The sequence below is a fragment of the Tachypleus tridentatus genome, chromosome 2 (genome assembly GCF_004210375.1).
Source record: "Tachypleus tridentatus isolate NWPU-2018 chromosome 2, ASM421037v1, whole genome shotgun sequence".
In the NCBI taxonomy this organism is placed as follows: Eukaryota; Metazoa; Arthropoda; class Merostomata; order Xiphosura; family Limulidae; genus Tachypleus; species Tachypleus tridentatus.
Window position 1 is genome coordinate 28,471,463 of NC_134826.1, and position 20,289 is coordinate 28,491,751.

Sequence of the window (20,289 nt, forward strand, 5' to 3'; positions counted from 1 at the left end):
CAACAACTTCTTATTTTGCTATGTAATTCATTACTTTTAGGAAGTTCAAAATAAATCTTAAAAAAATCATGATAGGTTATGTTCACTTTGTAAGCATCTTGAGACAAAATATAAAACTATAAAATAAGAAACAATAAAAATGTTGATGACATCAGTAGCTATACTACTGTACAGCTATGTATTTGTTTACATTAAATTAAAATATTTTTACAGCATTGTAAAATGTATAATAATCTGCAACAATTTATCTTGTGTTTTAAACTTTGAAATACAATATCACCATCATATTAAATTAAATCTGTTGTAATAATGTACATATAACTGGTTTATCAGCAGGTACTGTAGCAATGACATTGATTATGTGATCTATATTGCTTACTTATATTTTACAGGTAAAAACCTCTTTACTTGGTCAAAAAAAACATGTTTGTGAGGAAATTCAATAAGGATAGAATTACTTTTGTTCTTGTACAAAGAATAGCATATAAAAATAAAGTTTTATTCAAACTCATTAATTTCCAAAACGCAGCCTCTCTACAAAATCAGTCACACATTTTAACAAACATTCATTAAAAAAGGTGAACTCCCAACCAGTATTCACTCTATAGTTTTCTTTTCATGAAACTAATCAATTAAACTATTTTCACAGAATTTATGCAAAGTACACTGTGAAAGTTGTGGATAAAATTCAGACATGTATATATAATTTACTTACGTGTCTACCCATAGAAATAATAAGCGTGACATAAAAGACTGATGATGAAAATAGCTTCCTGATTGGTTCTGAAAAAAAAAAGTTAGGTACAATGTTTATGCACTTAAGTGGTTAAAAGTTTGAACTGTGCTGATACCAAGTTGTGTCATTAGCAGACCTTATTAAAAAACATTAAGGTATAAATAGCAAACAAAAACTTACACCTTGAAGTATGTATAACTGCTTGTCAAGTTTACTTAGGCATAAATCAGCTACACAAATTATACTTCTTAATTTTAACTCCATAGATTTAACTCTATAAACATATGAGATATATTTGAGAAGTTATGTCTTTTCCCAACTTTTCTGGCAGAATGTTATTAAATTTCCAAACAGCTCCAAAAATATTTACTTCTCAGATGATTTTGTACAGTATATAAAATATTTGATCTTTAGATCACATAAAACTTGTATAAAAATACAAATTTATTAACTATGAAAGTGTCACTTTTAGGGCAATAAGAAAATGTTTACCCAAATGTGAAGGTGTAATATGGAAATACTACATATCTCACTCTACTGTAGTGAATAACTTTTATTTATAAAGAAAATGAATTTCCTAAGCTCTGATTCTGGAATGCAGTAAATCCTGTTGAGGTTAAGTGACAATTTACAGTATGAAAATTGTAGGTTATTTAAAGAACTTATCTGAAAAAGTGTTTAAGAACTGGATATGTAAGCCTCCTGCTACTATTTATTTTAAGTCCTTGGATAGTGACAAAAAATTGGATGTTGGCTAATGCTACTCTTCTTTTCATGGAAGGTGTTATAATGTGTTATGGGAATAATAAGCCTATTAATCTTACATCAGTAACAGGAACAGTTTTTGAAAGTCTGATAAAATATGTTTTGCAAAGTAATTTTAAAAATAATTAGAATTTTCTTGGAGAATCAGCATGGTTTCATTAGAAGAAAATCTTGTCTTACTGAAGTTTTGAAATTTTTTGAAGACTTTACTATTTGTGGTAATGACGTAAAGAAAGATGGATCTGAAGTACTTATTGATAATTATAAAACAGTGATAATGGCATTTAAGTAAAGGGATCGTGACTTGATTTTGTCAGGAATATTGTCAAGAATAAATTGTGTGGATGAGATACTAAAGATGTCACTAGAATAGAATGACAAAGTAAGTTGTTTGGGTTTGTGGGATAATTTTAATGGAAAATTTATCTTTTGGGAGCATATGGTTTACACTTAAAAAAAGGCAGGAATAGCATGTTAGTAAAGACTGTCAACTTAGATGAAGTGGTTAATTTAAACTAGAGCTAGACAACATTTACAACAGGCACAAAACACAATCATATTTTGAGATATATGATTGACTGTTATTATTATTATGTTATGATTATTAAAAATAAAAATTGATGAGTTCAAAGCAGTTGTGGAAACTGAGGATTTTAATATTTGGTTGAAATTGAACAATTTGGATCAGATAATTTTTTTTTTAAAAGCCAGGCTATAAATTATTTAATGGAGCATAGGAAAAATAAGGGAATGAGTGACTTTATACATAAAGAGTGAATTGCATTTTGTTGAGTTAGAGCATATTTAAAAAAAACAATATTGAAGCTGAGTCAGTTTGGGTTAGAGTTAGTAGATATAAAGAGAAAAGTTTTGTGATTGGGAGTTGTTATCGACCACCAGGTCAGAATGTGTAATTTAATGAGAAACTGTATAATGAGATCAAAATGGTAACTGAAAAAGAATGTTGTTATTATAGGAAATTTTAATCTCAGAGGTTTTAAATTCATTGGGAAAATTTCGACTCTGACAATGAAGGCGATAAGTTTATGGAAATTGTATAGGATATTTTTACATACCAACATGTGATAAAATCTAGAAGAGAGGAAGTTACATTAGATTTGAATATGATAGTCAGAACTGTGGTTTGTGAGCACTTATGTTCAATCAACAGTTACACTATTATGTTTGGAATGTTGCTACATGTAGAACTGAGGAAGAATAGTACACTGCTTTTAAATTTCAGGAAAGTCAATTTGAATGAAATGAAACATGATCTGGCTTTCATAAATTGGACTAAAGAGTTGGGAGATATCTTGAACAGTTGTGGGAAGCATTTAAGGAGACAAATGTTATGTAAACAGAACATGCATATACCCTATAGAAAAAAATAAAAGAAGGGCAATGGAACAGAACAAGCTAGGATGGATTAATAAGGGTATGAGAAATAATATCAGGGATAATACAATAAATTAAGAAATTTAGATTTACTGGAAATAATAAGAAGTTGGAGGGTTATAGTACCTCAAGAAAGCTGGTTAAAAAGAAAGTTAAAAGGGCAAAAACTATATATAAAAGAGAGCTAGTTTAGAGAGCTATATAAAAAAAAAGAAATTCTTTAGGTATGAGGAGGTGGATTGGACCTCTTAAAAATAATAATAGGGAACTGATCTTGAAATATTATGATATGCTAATCTTATTAAATTAAAAATTATCTTCAGTTTTTATAAAATAACATACAATTATTTATAGCTCAAACAGAGCTCTTAATGTATGGGAAAAATATTGTTAGTGCAAATCAATCACAACTCAGTAGTTTAATTGAAACCTGGAATCTTCTGAGGAACAAGCAAATAGAAGCAGCAATTTTGTTCCTGTGAATCCTTTCATACAAAACAGTCTATGAGAAGAAATAATTGAAACAGAAGTGGTCTATCTAGAAACATGATTAATGATTAGAGGAGATCCCTGATGCTGAGCACACTGCAAGTGATTCAGACTTTGCTATAGAAAATACTACCCTAGATGTACAGCTTATTGTATCAGAGACTGACAATTTCTGCTGCTGTATCACTGTCAGTCTTGTCAGTGTTTTACATAATAGACCACGTTTTTATGGTAGGTGTGTTTGACTCATTGACAGTAAATTCAAAGAATGAACAGACAGCACACAATCCACTTGTTTTAAAATTATATATTAAAAACAAGTTAAACACAAATATAAAAATTTACACAATAGAAAATTACAGTTTTATATGAAACTAAATAATTACAAGCTGATTTGATTATTTTAAAATCAAATTCATGAAACATATATTTTTTCTACTCTGTATTTTACTATACAATCTGTAATAAACTCACTTACATACCCTGTGGGTTATCACAGTTATATCTCAAACTTTAAATAACTGTCTCCTTTTCAATCAGAGTCCACACAAATTGGTTCAATTGTTTTAGAACACTCTCTAAAAACAAAAATTATTCTCCTTACTTCTGTTAAACGCACTTTAAAATATTGTCAATTATGGCTTAAGTAACAATCTTGCAGTCCAGCTTCATTTTCACTAACTTTACTTAACTGAATGGTTGCCACAATTGTAAACATAGCTTTAAATTGTTTTTTTTTCTTTTCAACTTCATACAGGCTTTAGAACTCAAAAAACAAAACAATCTTTTACTAATCTCTGATGTTTCAGTACAGCTGTGAAACATTACAAAAATCACCATTAAGGCAGTTGTTTTTGCTAACTATTTTTTCTATCTTCACTTTATCTGATTTAACTTCTTTAGTAATTGCCCATCATGGATAAACTGCCAATTAATCACTGTAGGTCTGTCTAATTATTTCTCAGTTAACTTGCTTTCATTTTTCTTGTTGCTATTTTGTTTGACATGTACTGTATTTATAAACCTTCCAACTGAGGCACACAAATTTTTAACCCTTTAGTGAAAACAATATTTCACACAACTAGGAAAACTTGAAAAAACAATTAAAATTCATACTCACCAAGTTATGTAATGAATTGTGTCATAACTATTGCTTTTAAATAACTAACTTTAAACACTTTTATCATGAAAACCAAATAATCAGTAAACATCAAATCACTATGCGATCCAAACAATACCTCTTACATTAAACAGTCTTGTGCATCTATTATGTCTAAACCACAGATCAAACTGTTTCTGACATTTTGCATGCAGTAGATGACACTGTAACTGATTCATTCATTGTAATGCCTGATGTTGATTTGAATGTCATCTGACAATGATGACAAAAATCATGAACCTCTCTCGGCTGCAGCACAAGAGACAATGGAAGATTCCATCACCAACCAATCATCGAAGCAACAAATTCTAAAGGAGTATAATCCATAAACGTTTGAGAGAGAAACCTCTTATAAGAATTTTAATTCTCATTAGTGTAAAACTAATTCGTTTGTTAGCTTTGACGTGAGAAAACGTTAATGTGGGTTCTTTCCTGCAGGAAGTTTATGAGAGATAGATTATTCATGTTCAAAAGTTAGAAAGAGAATCACAGGCTCACGAAAAATTCAAGTGTTAATCACAAAAAGCAATGAAGAAGTAGATCAGTTTGAATATCAGTGCAAAATGTTAGACTTCTGTGAGACATCAGTTGGATGTGGTTCATATAAAGCAAGTCCTCTGCAATGGTGAGTATTTACATATGATCACAGAATGCCTGATTTTTACTGTACAACAAAATATTGCAGTAAGAGCAGATGAGAAAACAAAACAAACACTGAAGAAATGTCTTTTATCAATAGAAGCAATTTTCTTCTATAACTCAAGGAGAAATTACAAAGCCACCCTGAAGAATGCACTGAATGACATCACCATCCACTCAGAATGAAATATTAAAACTTTTATCCAATTTTCTCATGAAGTAGATCATCTGTGATGTGCCAATGAGTCAATAGTCTGGAATAATCACAGATGAAACCTTGGATATCAACCAAAGAGAGCAAGCGGCACTCTGCCTGAATTTTGTTTTGGAAGTATTAATTGAATTCTTTTTTGACAGCATCAACTGAGGATGAAGTGTTATATGAACTTGTAAGAAAGGTTATTAGTGGACCTTGCCTGAAGCTGGAGGACATTATCAATGAGTGTATTGATGAGGCACCTACCATTAGTGGTGTTTGTAAAGGAGTAGCAATTTGATCAAAGTTACAATTTTTCTAAATTAAAATATATTTCTAATGGAGAAGAAGATCAAAATTACAGTCAGCATATACCTGTAGAAGTTTCTAAAAATAGAAGAAAAATAGGAGCATGAACAGGAGACAATGTGTGTTCCATGTAGCTTGTGATGACAAGAAACACACTTGAAGTTAAAATGTATTCCAAAGACGGCTGGTATGGGTGTTAAAACTTTAATTAAAATAAAGTACAGAACAATGTTTCAACCTTCTTATGTCGTCTTCAGTTTAACAAAAAGAGTTTGCAACTGACGGTTACAATCCCGTAGCTATTTACACTCTCATTACTTAGACATATGCCCAGCAATGGTCAGTTGCAAACTCTCTTTATTAACCTAAAGATGACCTAAGAAGGTCGAACCGTTTTTCTGTATTTTGTTTTAATTAAAGTTTTAATACTCATACCACCTGTTTTGAGATACATTGTTCCCTATAGTGCTTTATATATCCTGAAAAAAGTGCACAAAATCTCCCTACAAGTCACTCGCCCCTGTGGCCAAAAGTGGGAGACAGATGAGTGATATGCACCTGAAGTGCTAATACCAAATTTGGAATTCATGCATGATATGAAATTAGCAAAAACTGTACAGCAAACATGGGTAAATCAAACTCCCCCAGTGAAAATTGCAACAAAGTAATTTGAAATAAGTGCATGTGACGAAGTCAAAGAAAGTTAAACCACTTGTAGGGCAATAATTGTTCTAAGGAAAGACGTCCACACCCAAGCACTGCCAAATAATTATTGATAATTAAGAGATGACACAATGAAGGAGTCATATGCATCATGTGATATGTAAAGAATTGAATATTAAGTATTTATTTTATTATCTTTGTTTGCTTCAGATTAATGTATATTTAGAAATAAATATTTGTATAGTGAAAGTTCTGCCTGTTCTCTAAATTTGTAGAAGATTCTTGAGACTAAGAATCAACAATGTATATATTTATATATATATATTCATATATGTAAATACCAGTATTGTTTTGCCAGTTGGATTTTCGAGAATCTTGTCTAATTGGTATAAAAGATAGCCATTGCAATATGCAGTGAAACAGTATAATATTGTTGGGTTGCTACAGTCAGTATACTACAAATTTCAGAGGCTATAATTGTCATAAATGTTTATTAATCAGAAACTATAGATATTTGACTAGAAACAATAATAGATTTTGAACATTATGAACCATCCAACTTTGAAGATTTAACTTCAGATGTTAGTATTTTTACGACAACATTGTATAACCTTGGCTGTGAGAAACTTATGACAGACCAGACAAGAATAGAGTTAGCTAGCATTTCCACCAAATGAAGTGTGCCTGTGTATCAACATAGAATTACTATTTGTATTAACTGTTATTGCACCCCAGCAGCACAGCAGTATGTCTGTGGACTCATGCTGCTAGAAACTGTTTTTCAACACCTATAGTGGGCAGAGCACAGATAGCCCATTGTGCAGCTCTGCATTTAATTCAAACAAACAAACAAATTTAACTATTATTATAAATTGTATTGTTGTTAGTATATTAAAATATTTATGTTAAAAACGAAAATTGGTTGATTCTGCCACAAAGCTCCAGCTAGGAGCCAGTTAAATCTTAAACCCAAAAAAATGCCACGTGCTGTGCTCATCTCCTCAATCTCGCGCTGCAGGCTACTATGAACGAGATAAAGCCACTATTAAATGTGCTCAGAACAATTCAAAGATTTTATAATTTCTTGGATTTCTCTGTTCAATGATATTGAGTTAGATAAGAAACACATTGTTTTTGCACTAACAATTTCAATTATGAGTATAATTTTGATGCGAATAACCTTAACATTATTATGGAATAAAAAGATCTTGGTGTTCTGGTTTAATAGTTTCTTAAGCCATTCAAGGAATTTAAGATTGTAGAGATTATTGGTTTCACCATATTTGGAATATCCTGTCCAGTCTTGGGATCCCTACCTTAGAAAGGACAATGAATTGTTCGACAAAAGGGTTCAGAGAAGAGGTACTAGTATGATACCCAAGATAGACAGGTTGCCATGCAAGAATAAATTAAGATTTTGAAAAAAATATAATTAGAAGGGATCTGTTCAGGCATTTAAAATTTTTAAGAAAATCGACAGTGTCAATGCATCATCATGTTTCATGTTTAATAGCAATACACTAACAGAGTAGGAGTCATTTTTAAGTAAGACATTTTTTTTTATAGCAAGATGATTGGCTTCTGAAATAGATTACATTCAGAGATTATAGATGTAGTTACTTTAAGGAAGCATAAGTGAAAGCTTGGTAAATATATGAATAATATAGCTTTGAGGTATTAGTTCCATTAAGTTGTTAAGATGTCCTAGATAGACCAAACAGTCTCTTGTTGTCCTTTAATGTTCATTGCATTGTTATATTACATGCACCCTGCTTGTGGCTGTTATTTTAGAGCACATACATTTTCACATTTTGATGCATATTTACTGCTTGTATGGTGCACAGTGAGATGCAAAGTGAATCATGAATCATACAATATAACCATTCAAAATAAACAATACAGATTAAACATAATACTATGTGAAAATGTATGTGCTCTAAATTAACAGCCACAAGCAGGGTGAATAGTTGATAAACCGGGAAAAAAAAAATTTGTTACAAACGAGGAAAACAAAGATCCATTTCTCTCAATTACAGACAAAGTCTAATACAGTAATTTTTTAAAAAAATTCACATGAATTGAATATCTTGTTAAATCTATTGAAATTTAAAATACTTTTGGAAATGTAGCCTTAGAGTAAACAGGTGCCTTCATTGATCATACTACTTTCATCTATGTTTTTGTTTCTCTAAGGGCATTGAATTTTGAGAAAAGCAACACAAGAGCATTACAAAATTATAACTGTATCAATTATAGTTTTAGCATAAAAACACTAACAATATTATTAATCACCTTTCTCAATCAGTAAGTATGGACTTATGAACACACTTTTGATGAAACTCTACACTATAATAAGAAGGTGGATTATTTGAAGATGTAGAATCCAAAGAAAGCTTGAAAGAAATAAAGCATACCTCGAAAATTTTATTCAGTTGATAAGGTACTTTTTCATTGAAAGCAGCAAGAATCATTGACATAAGAACCAATGGGTAGTAGACCATGTATATGATGTACTCCTTCTCTCTGAGAGGACCATAATCCTATATTAATAAACAAAACAACATTTTAAAATATAATAGAACAATTTAAACAGAAGAACAGGATAATCTTATTTTAAAAAAGAATAAGGTCAAACTGATTAATTAATTATTTGTTCTGTATTATATTACAGTATATACACTTCCTGCTCCTTAGTTATAAGATGATTGTTTTTCAAATTTCAATATTGGTCAAGCTGTGTTATTAATATGTCAATCAAGAGAACTACTGAGTTTTTCTTTCTTTAATCTACATAACTGAGTAAGATACCAAAAGCCATCTTGAGTTCTTCATTTGAAAGGATTGCTGTAGCATAATATAATACACATAGCAACAGTGATTTTTCCTTCTGGTAAGTCAAGGGATGATTCATTTCATAATTTATTTTTGCAGGGGCTCTGACTTCAAAATTTATGAATTTAAAATACTGTTGAGAGGGCACAAATAAGGTTTTCCCTCTTTCTCCAGTTGAAGAAAAACTACTGTTTTTTGTTTCATATTCAATCAGTTACAGAAATTCAGGTAGGCTTTCATGGTACACTTTCTCTCAAACTTAAACTCTATGGTACACTTAAACTCTAGCAAAATCAGAAGTTCTGAGAATACCATAGCTCTGTAGCAAATGCTTTAAGAATTACTTGTAGTTTTATGTAGTTTATGTGGTATATAACCTTATCCCTAGCTTTGATGCAGTGTAGCTCTCCAGGTACAAGAGGACATCTAACTATGGCATGATTGCATATAAAATTTTAGAATAAATTGATAATATTAATTTTGACTGTATTTCAACATTTTATTTTTACTCAAAATATCTAAAAATTCATATCTTGTATATTTATCAAATTTATTTAGTGCAGTTTTCAAATAGAAAAATAAGAGTTTGAGCTGGTATCTGTCCAGTTACAATAACTATCACCTGTAAAAATAGCTTTTAGACATTTTTCGGAACCAGCAACAGGTGTACAATTTTTTTATAGTTGCTTTTCACAATGTTTTATAACAGCAAACTATTGAGATACCAGTAAATTTATTGTTATTAAAACAATACATACAACTACAAAAACTCCTTTGTTATTAAAAAGAAATTGAGCTTGAACAAAAATGTAAATGGAAAAATATTGCCTATATCACCATACTATGAGCCTATAATAGGAGTACAAGTTGTTTTTCTACCAGTCTAAGCATAAACTGTCCATTGGTGTTTTTGCTCTTTTTGTGGCTACATAAGTGCTTTAAAAATATTATGGAAATTTATGTGAAGCCCATAAGAAACTTAATGTTTCAGGTAATATATTTGTTCAATATAACTATTTTTAATGGTCAAAGTTAACAAATAATGTAATGCCACAGTATTATTTGCAATATTTTACATTTTGACACTAGCACAGCAGATATTGCATCAGAAAGTAACCTTAGTTAACGAATAGTTGTACATTTGATACATCACTACAAATTTTATAACTATCATGCCATTAAGGTCTTGAAGAACTAAAACTATGAGATATGACTAGAATTTTGTAACTGGCTCATGGGTGGTCTTAGTCATTCTGGAACCCCAGGCATAATTCATTAAATGGAACCCATAATTATAAAAAACTCAGAAATTCATTAAAAGGTATAGTACTGGGGGTTCTTCAATGTGTGAGGCCCTGGGCAATCGCCCAGTTTATCCAGTAGGAAAGACCACCCATGCTTGTAATGTTTGATGAAGATCCACAGTTTTCATAGTGCACTATGTGGTCTACAGCACAGTTATCACTAAATGGTGTGGCCAACACTCATAATAGAGACTGTTACAAATCTGGCAATTCACATGGGTTGCAGCAACAGTATATCATTAATTATAATGGTGTACTAATATTATAGTATAAAATCTACTGTGACTACATAAATGGGCCAATGTTCAATAACAAGACACTATCCTACCTCAGAATTACAGTTTCAGAAATAACATTTTACCTTTATATCATTATGTTATATTTGGTAATATAGGGTACAATGTGTGTAAATACTCTATTTCTGTATGTTTTAGACATTCTCCATCTTACAAAAAAAAATCAGGACCTTTGATTTATGCTTCATATATGGACTCAACTCGTAATAAATGATTTAAACACACATAAATAAATTTGAGGTTTGTGATATTTAATGTGCTTTCTAATATATTTCTGTCAATAGTAATAACTTTTAGGTTTTACACATTAACAGGAGGTTCAGAAGTAAATATTAGCAGTATTAAACTGTATATTCTGACTTTGGGTTTAGAAGAATGAGAGAGACTTTACAAATTTATAATAATTTTTATTCTATATACAAAACAATGATTATGAATGTATTTACTGTACTGTAGACTTCACATATCACTGTTAGGAAAAAGGAGAATCTGTTGTACTTCAGATAAAAAGTTTGTTTTAAAATAAGATAACAAAGCATTTTATACATGAAATAATAATGTAATTCTTCTTGGTATGTGTTTGCTATCACTGCTGCTTTTGGTTATTTCTGTTAAAAAAAAATAAGGGAGGTTTTATACTCTAGGTATTTTGGTAATTTCAGGTCAACTGATATCTCTAAAGAGTAAATTGGAAGGGTCCTCTGAAAATGAATTGTAAAGCAATATTGAATTTCACTGAAATTAGTTGAGCATTTATTAAGAAATAAATAAAGTGGACAGATAGTTTATTATACATTGAAAATAATATTTATTATTATCACAAACATAATGTATGTACTTGCACTGAACACTGAAAACTGTCCTTACAGGAGTTTTGAATTAACCAAGCTACTTCAAAAACTGTTCGATATATCAGCCTGACAAAAATCACATTTCTTTACTTAGTTGAATTTGTAATAGTTTGCACATAACTGGTAATACTCATGAAAATGTAAAGGAGGTTGTCTCCTCATCATATCACCTGACCACTATTTTAGGATATCCCTGTCAACCCTTATGTGCAAAGTGCAGCTTTACAACTATTCAACCCATGGACAGAAATGTATTGTTTCTATGGGAAGGACAAATAACAGAGGTAGTTAGAATGCAATAAACTTAGCAGCTTTTGTGGTGTTGTCAGGTAAACAGATTGCCACACAAATATTATATTGGTCAGATCAGAAGGATCAAACAGAAAATTTATGAAGTAGTCAATAACTGAAAAATCAATTGTGTTTTAAGCTATGTGAGAAATAAGAAAATTGGACAAATAAGATCTTAAGCACAACAATATTCATAAAAAAAAAAAAAAATCACTATGTTTACTTTGGCAGACAAAACGTTCACTGGATCAGTGAGCCAGTCATCAACTTTTCCTTTCAGGAGAAAAATACTCCTTTTAACTGAAAACTTTAAAAGCAGAATAAAATCTTGAAATATATAGGTTCTGATTATAAGAACTCCTGTATCCTTTCTTTGTGATAGCATTACCATGGATGGTTATTTGATGACAGCATCCATTGGCTGTAGCATACAAACATAATCTACTCAGCCAGTGAAGATGTACATTGCTGTAGCCAACCTTTTCTAGACTAAGGCACAATTTTTTTTCAATATTCTTCTGAGATATCATTTGCTGTGAAGTACAATGAAGACAGAAAAGCAACTAGAACCAAACAATTTCAATGATTTTTTTGGAAGATGTATTAATGTCAACTTTGCATTGGAAAACTAAACAAATTATATTACGGATTCCTGTGAAAATAAAGATGGTGGAAAAGCATGGTATGACTGCATATCACCATTTGCCCTTGTCTATGTTTCAAATTTGACGTCAAGCTAACATTTAAAATTAAACTTAAATTCAATAAACTGTAACCTCACAACGTGGCTAAGAAGCATGTAGACTTTCCTTTGTTTGCAAGAATAACTACAGGCCACAGTATACAGACAATGTCTCACATAAATATATTTTATATAGTTTACCTTTTTATTTATTTTTCAGAAGACATCTAGAAAGTTTGTTTGTTTCAAAATGCGAATCTAATTAGGTAGGTAATTTGGTAATTATAGCTTGTATTTTCAAGATGATAGATTGTTCATTGTTGCAAAAAATTCAACATTATTGTAAACTGTGTCAATACCAGATTTAAAGTTCGAGACAACCACTACAGTTCTGTAATCAACGTTTCCTAGACATAGCCAGAGACCTACCTCTTCTATAATTCCTAGTGTATCTGTATTTGCTTGAATGAAGTCAATGTTCACTACCAGAGTAATGGTCTCACTTGAATGGCTTGATAAACCACAATGTCCTAAAACGTTTTTGCTTCTCCTATGCCAACAAGGAACTCAAACATCCCCTTTGCAGCCTCACACATATGCACAAAACATTATCAAGCTTTAACCCAGCTTGAATGACCATTAAACTCCTTGGAGCAAGCAGTCTGTTATGCTTCTCTTCTCCTGTGGCCAAATATGAATTGGATTCTGCCAGTTTTCTAAAAACATGCCCACAGCATCCACCAGTTATTGTTACATACTATGGACCTGTTGAACCACTGGCTGGTACTAATAACCTTGCCTACCTTATGATCAGCAAACTATGGACATTGTAGGCTGGCTGGTATCTGTTGAACCTTTACTTTGTATAACATGTCAAAAGCAATGTTTTTCAATAGTTGTTCTGATAACATCTAGAGGCTACATCCTATCTACGTTGTAATATGAATGAACAACCACATGAAAAGCATGTCTCTCTGGGTAAACCTAAGGTCCCTTAAAAACTAAGAAATACTGCAGTAAGCAGCCTAAACCTTAACATAAAACAACTAATTTAGTCTGAAACTTAATCTTCATTTTATATAGTTTGATTCAATATCTAATCAGAACAGTCTGAAGAAAGAGCCAGTTTAACGTCTAGGGAGGTAAACACACTACATTTATGTTTCATTACATAGCATAGATTATTCATTTCCTACTTTACTTTTAGCCTAGATTCTTTATTTCATTTGTTACTAGTCCAATCAATAAGACTTTCAATATTACTCCATAATCAATATTTTAATGGAATCTTTAGTGGTCAAGTGGACCTATTTAGTGCAATTTCAGAGTTAATTCTGTTGTACTTAACAAAACAATTAAGATAAATGGTGTCATTGGAAATGCACAAAAGGATTATAACAAGAAAGAGATAAAAAGGATATCAATAAAGTGAAGAATGATTGTGACAGCAATATTAAAATGTACAAACTGATAAAATATACAGAAATTGAATCAGCAAATGCAAAGTCAAACTAGTCACATCTCTCTCCATGCCAGTTCACAGTCTATGAAAGTACTACAGGAGACATATAAATGCAGTTTCATATAATTTTCAAAGTAAATGGATGGGATTATGAATAGCTAGCTATTCATCTTGCTACACGTTTAAATGATAAACAAGCTGAACCACGTTACTTTTCGTTTTTCTACATTAAACAGCGTCATCATCAGCGATACTGAAATATTGCAGCTATTCATATCCCCAAGCCATTGATACTTAAGGGGTCCTTAACCATGACAACAAAAGAGAAAACATTTTCAGGTGTAAAATAAATAAATATAAGGAGCCAGGTTTTTCATTGGAGAAGCAATATGCTTTGCCTCACCCTCAGGAGCAGACACCTCATACATGTTGAAAAATTGTTTAGCTAGATGAACTGAAGAGCTTACCTAGTTGCTAAGAATGGCATTGAGAGTCAAGAACCAACGTGTGATATATTTGCTACAAAATTCCTGAAGATGATGACGAATGTTGGAAATATGACATGATCATACAACTCCTGAGCTGAACTGGGTAATTTTATTTTGAAGACTTGATGGATGGCCTGGCATTCAAGTAAAATAACTGTTTCATAAAAATAATGAAAGATATATACACATAAGGTATGTCTATAGAAAATGCAAGGAGATGAGGTGAATTCCAGGTTCAGGTGAATTCAGTTGGACATCACAGAAGATTGAATCATTTTGTAATCTTGAAAATGACTGTTGTAAAGTGGGACTTCTATGTTAGATACTTATGAAAGATAACATCCAAGTATTTCACTCTGCCAGAAAGTTATGTAGTAACACGGCCTAGTTGAGCATCAAGAAATAACAGGATATTAGCATGGCTGATATTTTTCTTTGGAGTAAACAGAAGATTTTGGATTTATGAGGTTTGAGTGTAGGACAGGGAGACTATGGTGTATGGAAAACTTATAGGATATAGAGGAGAAGTGACAGGAATGAAACTTGTAGAACACCTGCACAGATTTAAAGGTTCTTGAGAGATGATTGCCTGATGTTCTGTAATGAATTAATTTATGACACAAATATAAGAAAATAAGAATGTAGCCTGAAGATCAAACCAATGTCACACTTAATCAAAAGCTCTTTCAGAATCAAAGAGTATCTTACAAGAAAGTCAGCTTGTATCAGAATAATTGGTAATAGTGTCTGAGAGATGGTCAAATTTATCCTGTGTAGAAGGTGGGAATAAAATACAGCTGCACAACACTTATGTATGCTGAATTTATATGGCACCTTTCCCTTTCGAAAGTCCTAGATACACTACTGCACCATTGTATCAGAACACTATTCTGTAAGTTTATAGATTTGTTTAAGAATTATAGATTTCCAAGGCTTAAGCTTATTACACCCAATGTTTAGCCAGGAAAAGGTAACGTCATAACTGGAGGATGCATATTGACAGCATCATAAGAATGTGTTTAAAGAATATGCATACACTCCACTCTGATGGCTATGAGACAGTGCAATCTTCTTCACGACAAGAGGTATATGATGATACACCCTTGTACTAGAAGTTGGTCTACTAAAGGAATTCCATATATGTATATGCAAGTTGCTCCACATACACAATTAATATAGAAAAAAGGAAAGACTTTTGAACTGAATAACTAGCAAAATTTAGCAAATGAAAAAAATGAGTCCAATATATACGTTAATGCCAATACATGTCTGTGACAAAACACGCTCCTCAGAAGTATTGTGTTACTAATTCCTTCTTCTGATCTGATATCACAACCACGAAAATTCCCTGAAATGTTATTTATACATGCAGTCTAATGCTTCAAAAATTGCAGTTTAAATCCCAAAAGTTTGCAAAGCATTAATAATCATTAGGTCTGAAATTTGTGATAAAAAATTATGTAACCTGCAAATGTTTTTATATTATTCTTAATTTGCAATTTCAGATTCAAAATCTGACGCCTGTAAAAATATAATTTTAAATTTATCCTTTGTCTTCACTGTCCAAAGGGTCTATTGCTGATATCAGAATTTTTCAGTTGGGGTGGATGAGGAGAGACACAAGAATCTACAAAATGTTATTTACACATGCAATATAATATTTTAAATGTTGCTTTATATACCTTAGATTCTGAATTCAAAGTATTCAAACTAAGACAAATATGAAAATCTGCAATTCACATTAACCTTGTCATAAATTTAAGACCTTTTGTTTCTAATGCTTTGACAGCTTTTTTGAATTTAAACTATAAGTTCATTTTAAAGTATTAGACTGTATATATATAGATATCACTTTATATAACCTTTTTTATCCCCACTCATTGTTCAGCTTAGTTACTGAGTTCTGGTATAAGGTAAAAGGTCTCTTGAGCGAAAACTTATGAAGACAAAAGAGAGAACTAAAATTCTAAGTTTGCACATACATCTCACTTTTCGAATCTGAAATGAACAAGTTATGAAAAATGTGAAAAAAAAACCTACTCTGGTTAAAATGATTTTTACAACATATTCTAACCCAGTAAATTTCTAATGGTTCTCCAGCTTTCAGCGCTAAAACCATATTTATTATAGTAACTTTATTCGTTAACCAACTGCAACAAAGAAGTAATCAACAGAAGTCAATGACTAGATTGTTAGACTTAAAATGCTTATCATCCAGTAATGTATGCATTACTAGTTTGGTCTTTAAAACAAACTAAACACTTCAATCTTTGATGAACTTGAAAGTAACAGAAAACATTTCATTTATAAGAAAATTCAGATTCGTTAAAAGCACAATATCCTGAAAACTAACAATACTACCCAATTAAATTATACACCAATTTAAAGCTTAAGAAAAGAGGAAAAGCATGAACCTAACATCAGTCATACTAGAGTATCACAGAACATAAAAAAAACAAAAATATATTTATTTTCAACACTACAAGTGAAATACCCCAGTTAAAGACCTTTTTCATTTAGTGGGTAACTTTTGACAGCCCATGAGTTGGTTTATTCCCTGCCTCTAATGCAACATGTTAATCAGTTCTGTTACATTTAGGCATTGGCTTGTCAATGTTCTGGTTCGCATTGAACCTTTGTTTTCTCCTTCTGATGCTCTTCTTATTTGCTACTGAAATTTCTGTATTGTAGAATGAAAAGAAAATTCATTGAGCTCTTTAAACGTTTTGACAGTAAACAGAACCATATATTAAGGGATTTAACTTGCAAAAGACAAAGGAGTGAATGTAATAGCCAGAGAAGCATCACATGCAGTTGAATATTGTTCACTATGTCAGAGTGAAATTAGCAAACAGTTTCTGTATTGTTGTACTATTTTAAGATCAGCCACATAATTATACAATCTGTTTATGTAAAAAAAAAAAAAATCTTATCAAAGATGTCAAAAAGTATTATGAATACATTGTAGTTGATATGGAGAGATTTTAATTTTCAGTTCAGTATTATGTTTTCTATACCATGTTTTAGGTATAAGTAGAAGAGTTTTAACAAAATCTATTGCACACACTGAAAGTAGACACTTTAAATCAGGATATTTTTTTTTAAAAAAGGGGTAAAAATGAAATAAATGATCTAGAAATAACTTAATGACAATTGAGACTATTATTGAGTGCATTCATCACTTGTATTATTATTGTTGTTGTAGTTTCCATAATTTATTTATTACTTTACCAAGACTATTAAATGTACTTGGTTTTTATTTCCATTTGTATTAGATACATTCTGATATACCTGCTGCGGGGTTTTATCTTGGCATAACCTAGCATCAATGGTTATTTTCTGCTAGATTCCATGTTAAACCTTATTCTAAACCTAACAGTCCATGTTATTTAACAATCACCCTTTATTGAGTGCTACATTGAACCTAGATTACCTTCCTCTACATACTACTGTCTCTTCTGAAATTGCCATCATATCTTCCTATGCTGAAGTTACATTTTAAGCAATGCATGCTGTTTTCTCTTCTGATTCTGCCACATGATTTTATATGCCCTCTCCAGCTGCCCTACTTTTTATATTGGATGTTACGGATACCACTTCTGTATCAACCATGCCTGTGTTTTTGCTATCTCAAATGGGTTCTAAGTCAATTAATTTCCATTTTTTGAGATATCTCAGTATTGTCATTGAGCTGACATACACCAGATTATATCAACTTATATCTTATATCTTTAAGATCCGTAATTCTTAGGTATTGTACACTTTTGTACAAATATTAGGATCAGAAATTTAAACCCTAACATATTCATTCAGAAAGTTACGACCCTTTCTCCAAACAACAACCAGCACATCATTAAACTCTACTCTTTCACGTGCCATTCATTTTGTGTATCTAACTATTTCAGAAAAAAGAAATAACTTCACAACTGTTTAAGTATGTGATACTAATACGGTGAGCAGTATGTTTTAGCAGAAACCTTTAGTGTAATAATAATGCCTTATTCATCAAGGTGTTTCACGTTTAAATAATGATATTAGGCAACATCTTGCTAGATTTAGGCTCATTTGCAACATCTATCAGCTACATCACTCATCTATTTCTATAATTGCAGAAGAAAACTACCCTTGAAACTTGATTATCTTGTTATTTTGTACCACTGATACTGTTACTCCTGTTTCAAACTTATTTTCTCAACTTTTAACCACAGAAGACAATCCCTGATTTATTACTATTATTCTATAAAAGATTCACTCCCTTGCATGAGCCTTTCTATTGGGAGCATCTATTAATGTGGTAAGTCTGTCTTTAAACAAATGTGAAAAGGGCTGGTGTATTGGACTGATGACCCTGTATTTTAGAAGGAACATTAAATGTAATTCCACATTTACTATGTGTGTCTACATGAAACGTGGCAAGCTTTCAGTAATGCATACAAGTCTGTTACACCTAAGAAATAATATGCATTAAAAAAGTATTTGTACTCAAGAAATGTGTGAATTGACAATGTCAGTCTGACAAGTTGGAGTACAAGGTAATGTTCACATCAAATATAAGAATACTTTTGTCTATCACACAGTTTACATATTGCATTTGCATAACCTCTAGAGCCTTTGAAATGCATATCTATAGTTTTTCAGTATCCTTTTATCCTGTATATGTTATTTACTCTTCTCTAACACTTATTGTTGCTAAATCAACAACATAGAGTAAAATATGTGGTTGATAACTCTAACAAAAACATAACAGTATGTTAAATACCACTCTGCAAAAGGTAGCAACATATTGATCTCCACCTGTACATAGAATTAAATCATATTTGATATGCAAGCCACATATTCTCACCTCAACACTTGTGACAGACTAAAATGCCACTTAAACCCAGGGTCCAACAAAAAATAATTTATTAACTTTTAACAGCCACAGAAATCCAAAATAAACTTTCAAAGAATTAGAATATAAATTTTATAGTTTGAAAAACAATAAAAACAGTTAGCAAGTCTAAGCCTTGTCAGGGCTTGATGAAAATGTTAATAAACAATACAACACAAACATCTATGTTATTAATTTCAGTAAATAAAGGAATCAGGAAAAAAACCTGGAAGAATAAAAATCTAATTTAAGAAACAAAATATTTAAATAAAATTAATTTGTTTTAAATACATTTTGTAAGCTAACTTATTCAAGATTAAAGCATGGATTTTATTTAGTGGTTATCATGAGGTTACATCTCACATGAATGACTCATGTACATAATCTTTCACAGCATTAACATCTGTACATCTTTGTCACAAGAAGCTTGTTATTTAGGTATCACAATTCAAACATGCTCAAATTCACCGTGCTCTCACTGAAAAGGTTAATTATCACTATAATAAAATCTAAACATTTATAGTTGAAATAAATGATAGAAATAATAATAAATGACTGGCAAAAGCATAACAAAATAAAAGCAGTATTCACTATTTGACATACTGCTTCAATTTCCATCATTTATAGTATCTCCAGGTGTGAGGATGCATTGAAACAAAGCATCTTATTTTGGAAACTTTACTCAAAGATAAATTCTATAACTTCATTGCACTGAACAAAACCTTCCTCAAACCAACCCAAAAGGCAAAATTATCTTGCTACAATTTCCATTGATAGAGTATTGATAGAGATGGGATGACAACATGTAATCGTGTTTGTCTACTCATCTGTATTCATTATATTCTTCTGGATGCTTGTCCAG

At 31.1% G+C, this 20,289-nt stretch overlaps 1 protein-coding gene across 2 annotated transcripts in view; it reads right to left on the minus strand.

Annotated features, from left to right (window-relative positions):
• LOC143239984 (multidrug resistance-associated protein 1-like) overlaps positions 1-20,289 on the minus strand; it is a 178,163-nt gene that overhangs the window by 128,227 nt on the left and 29,647 nt on the right. For both annotated transcript variants that reach the window (XM_076481725.1, XM_076481716.1), the window contains exons 5-6: positions 8,766-8,891; positions 716-783 (exon numbers count right to left, since the gene is read on the minus strand). In XM_076481725.1, coding sequence (XP_076337840.1) covers positions 716-783; positions 8,766-8,891 — 194 coding nt within the window. The remainder of the gene's footprint in view (positions 1-715; positions 784-8,765; positions 8,892-20,289) is intronic.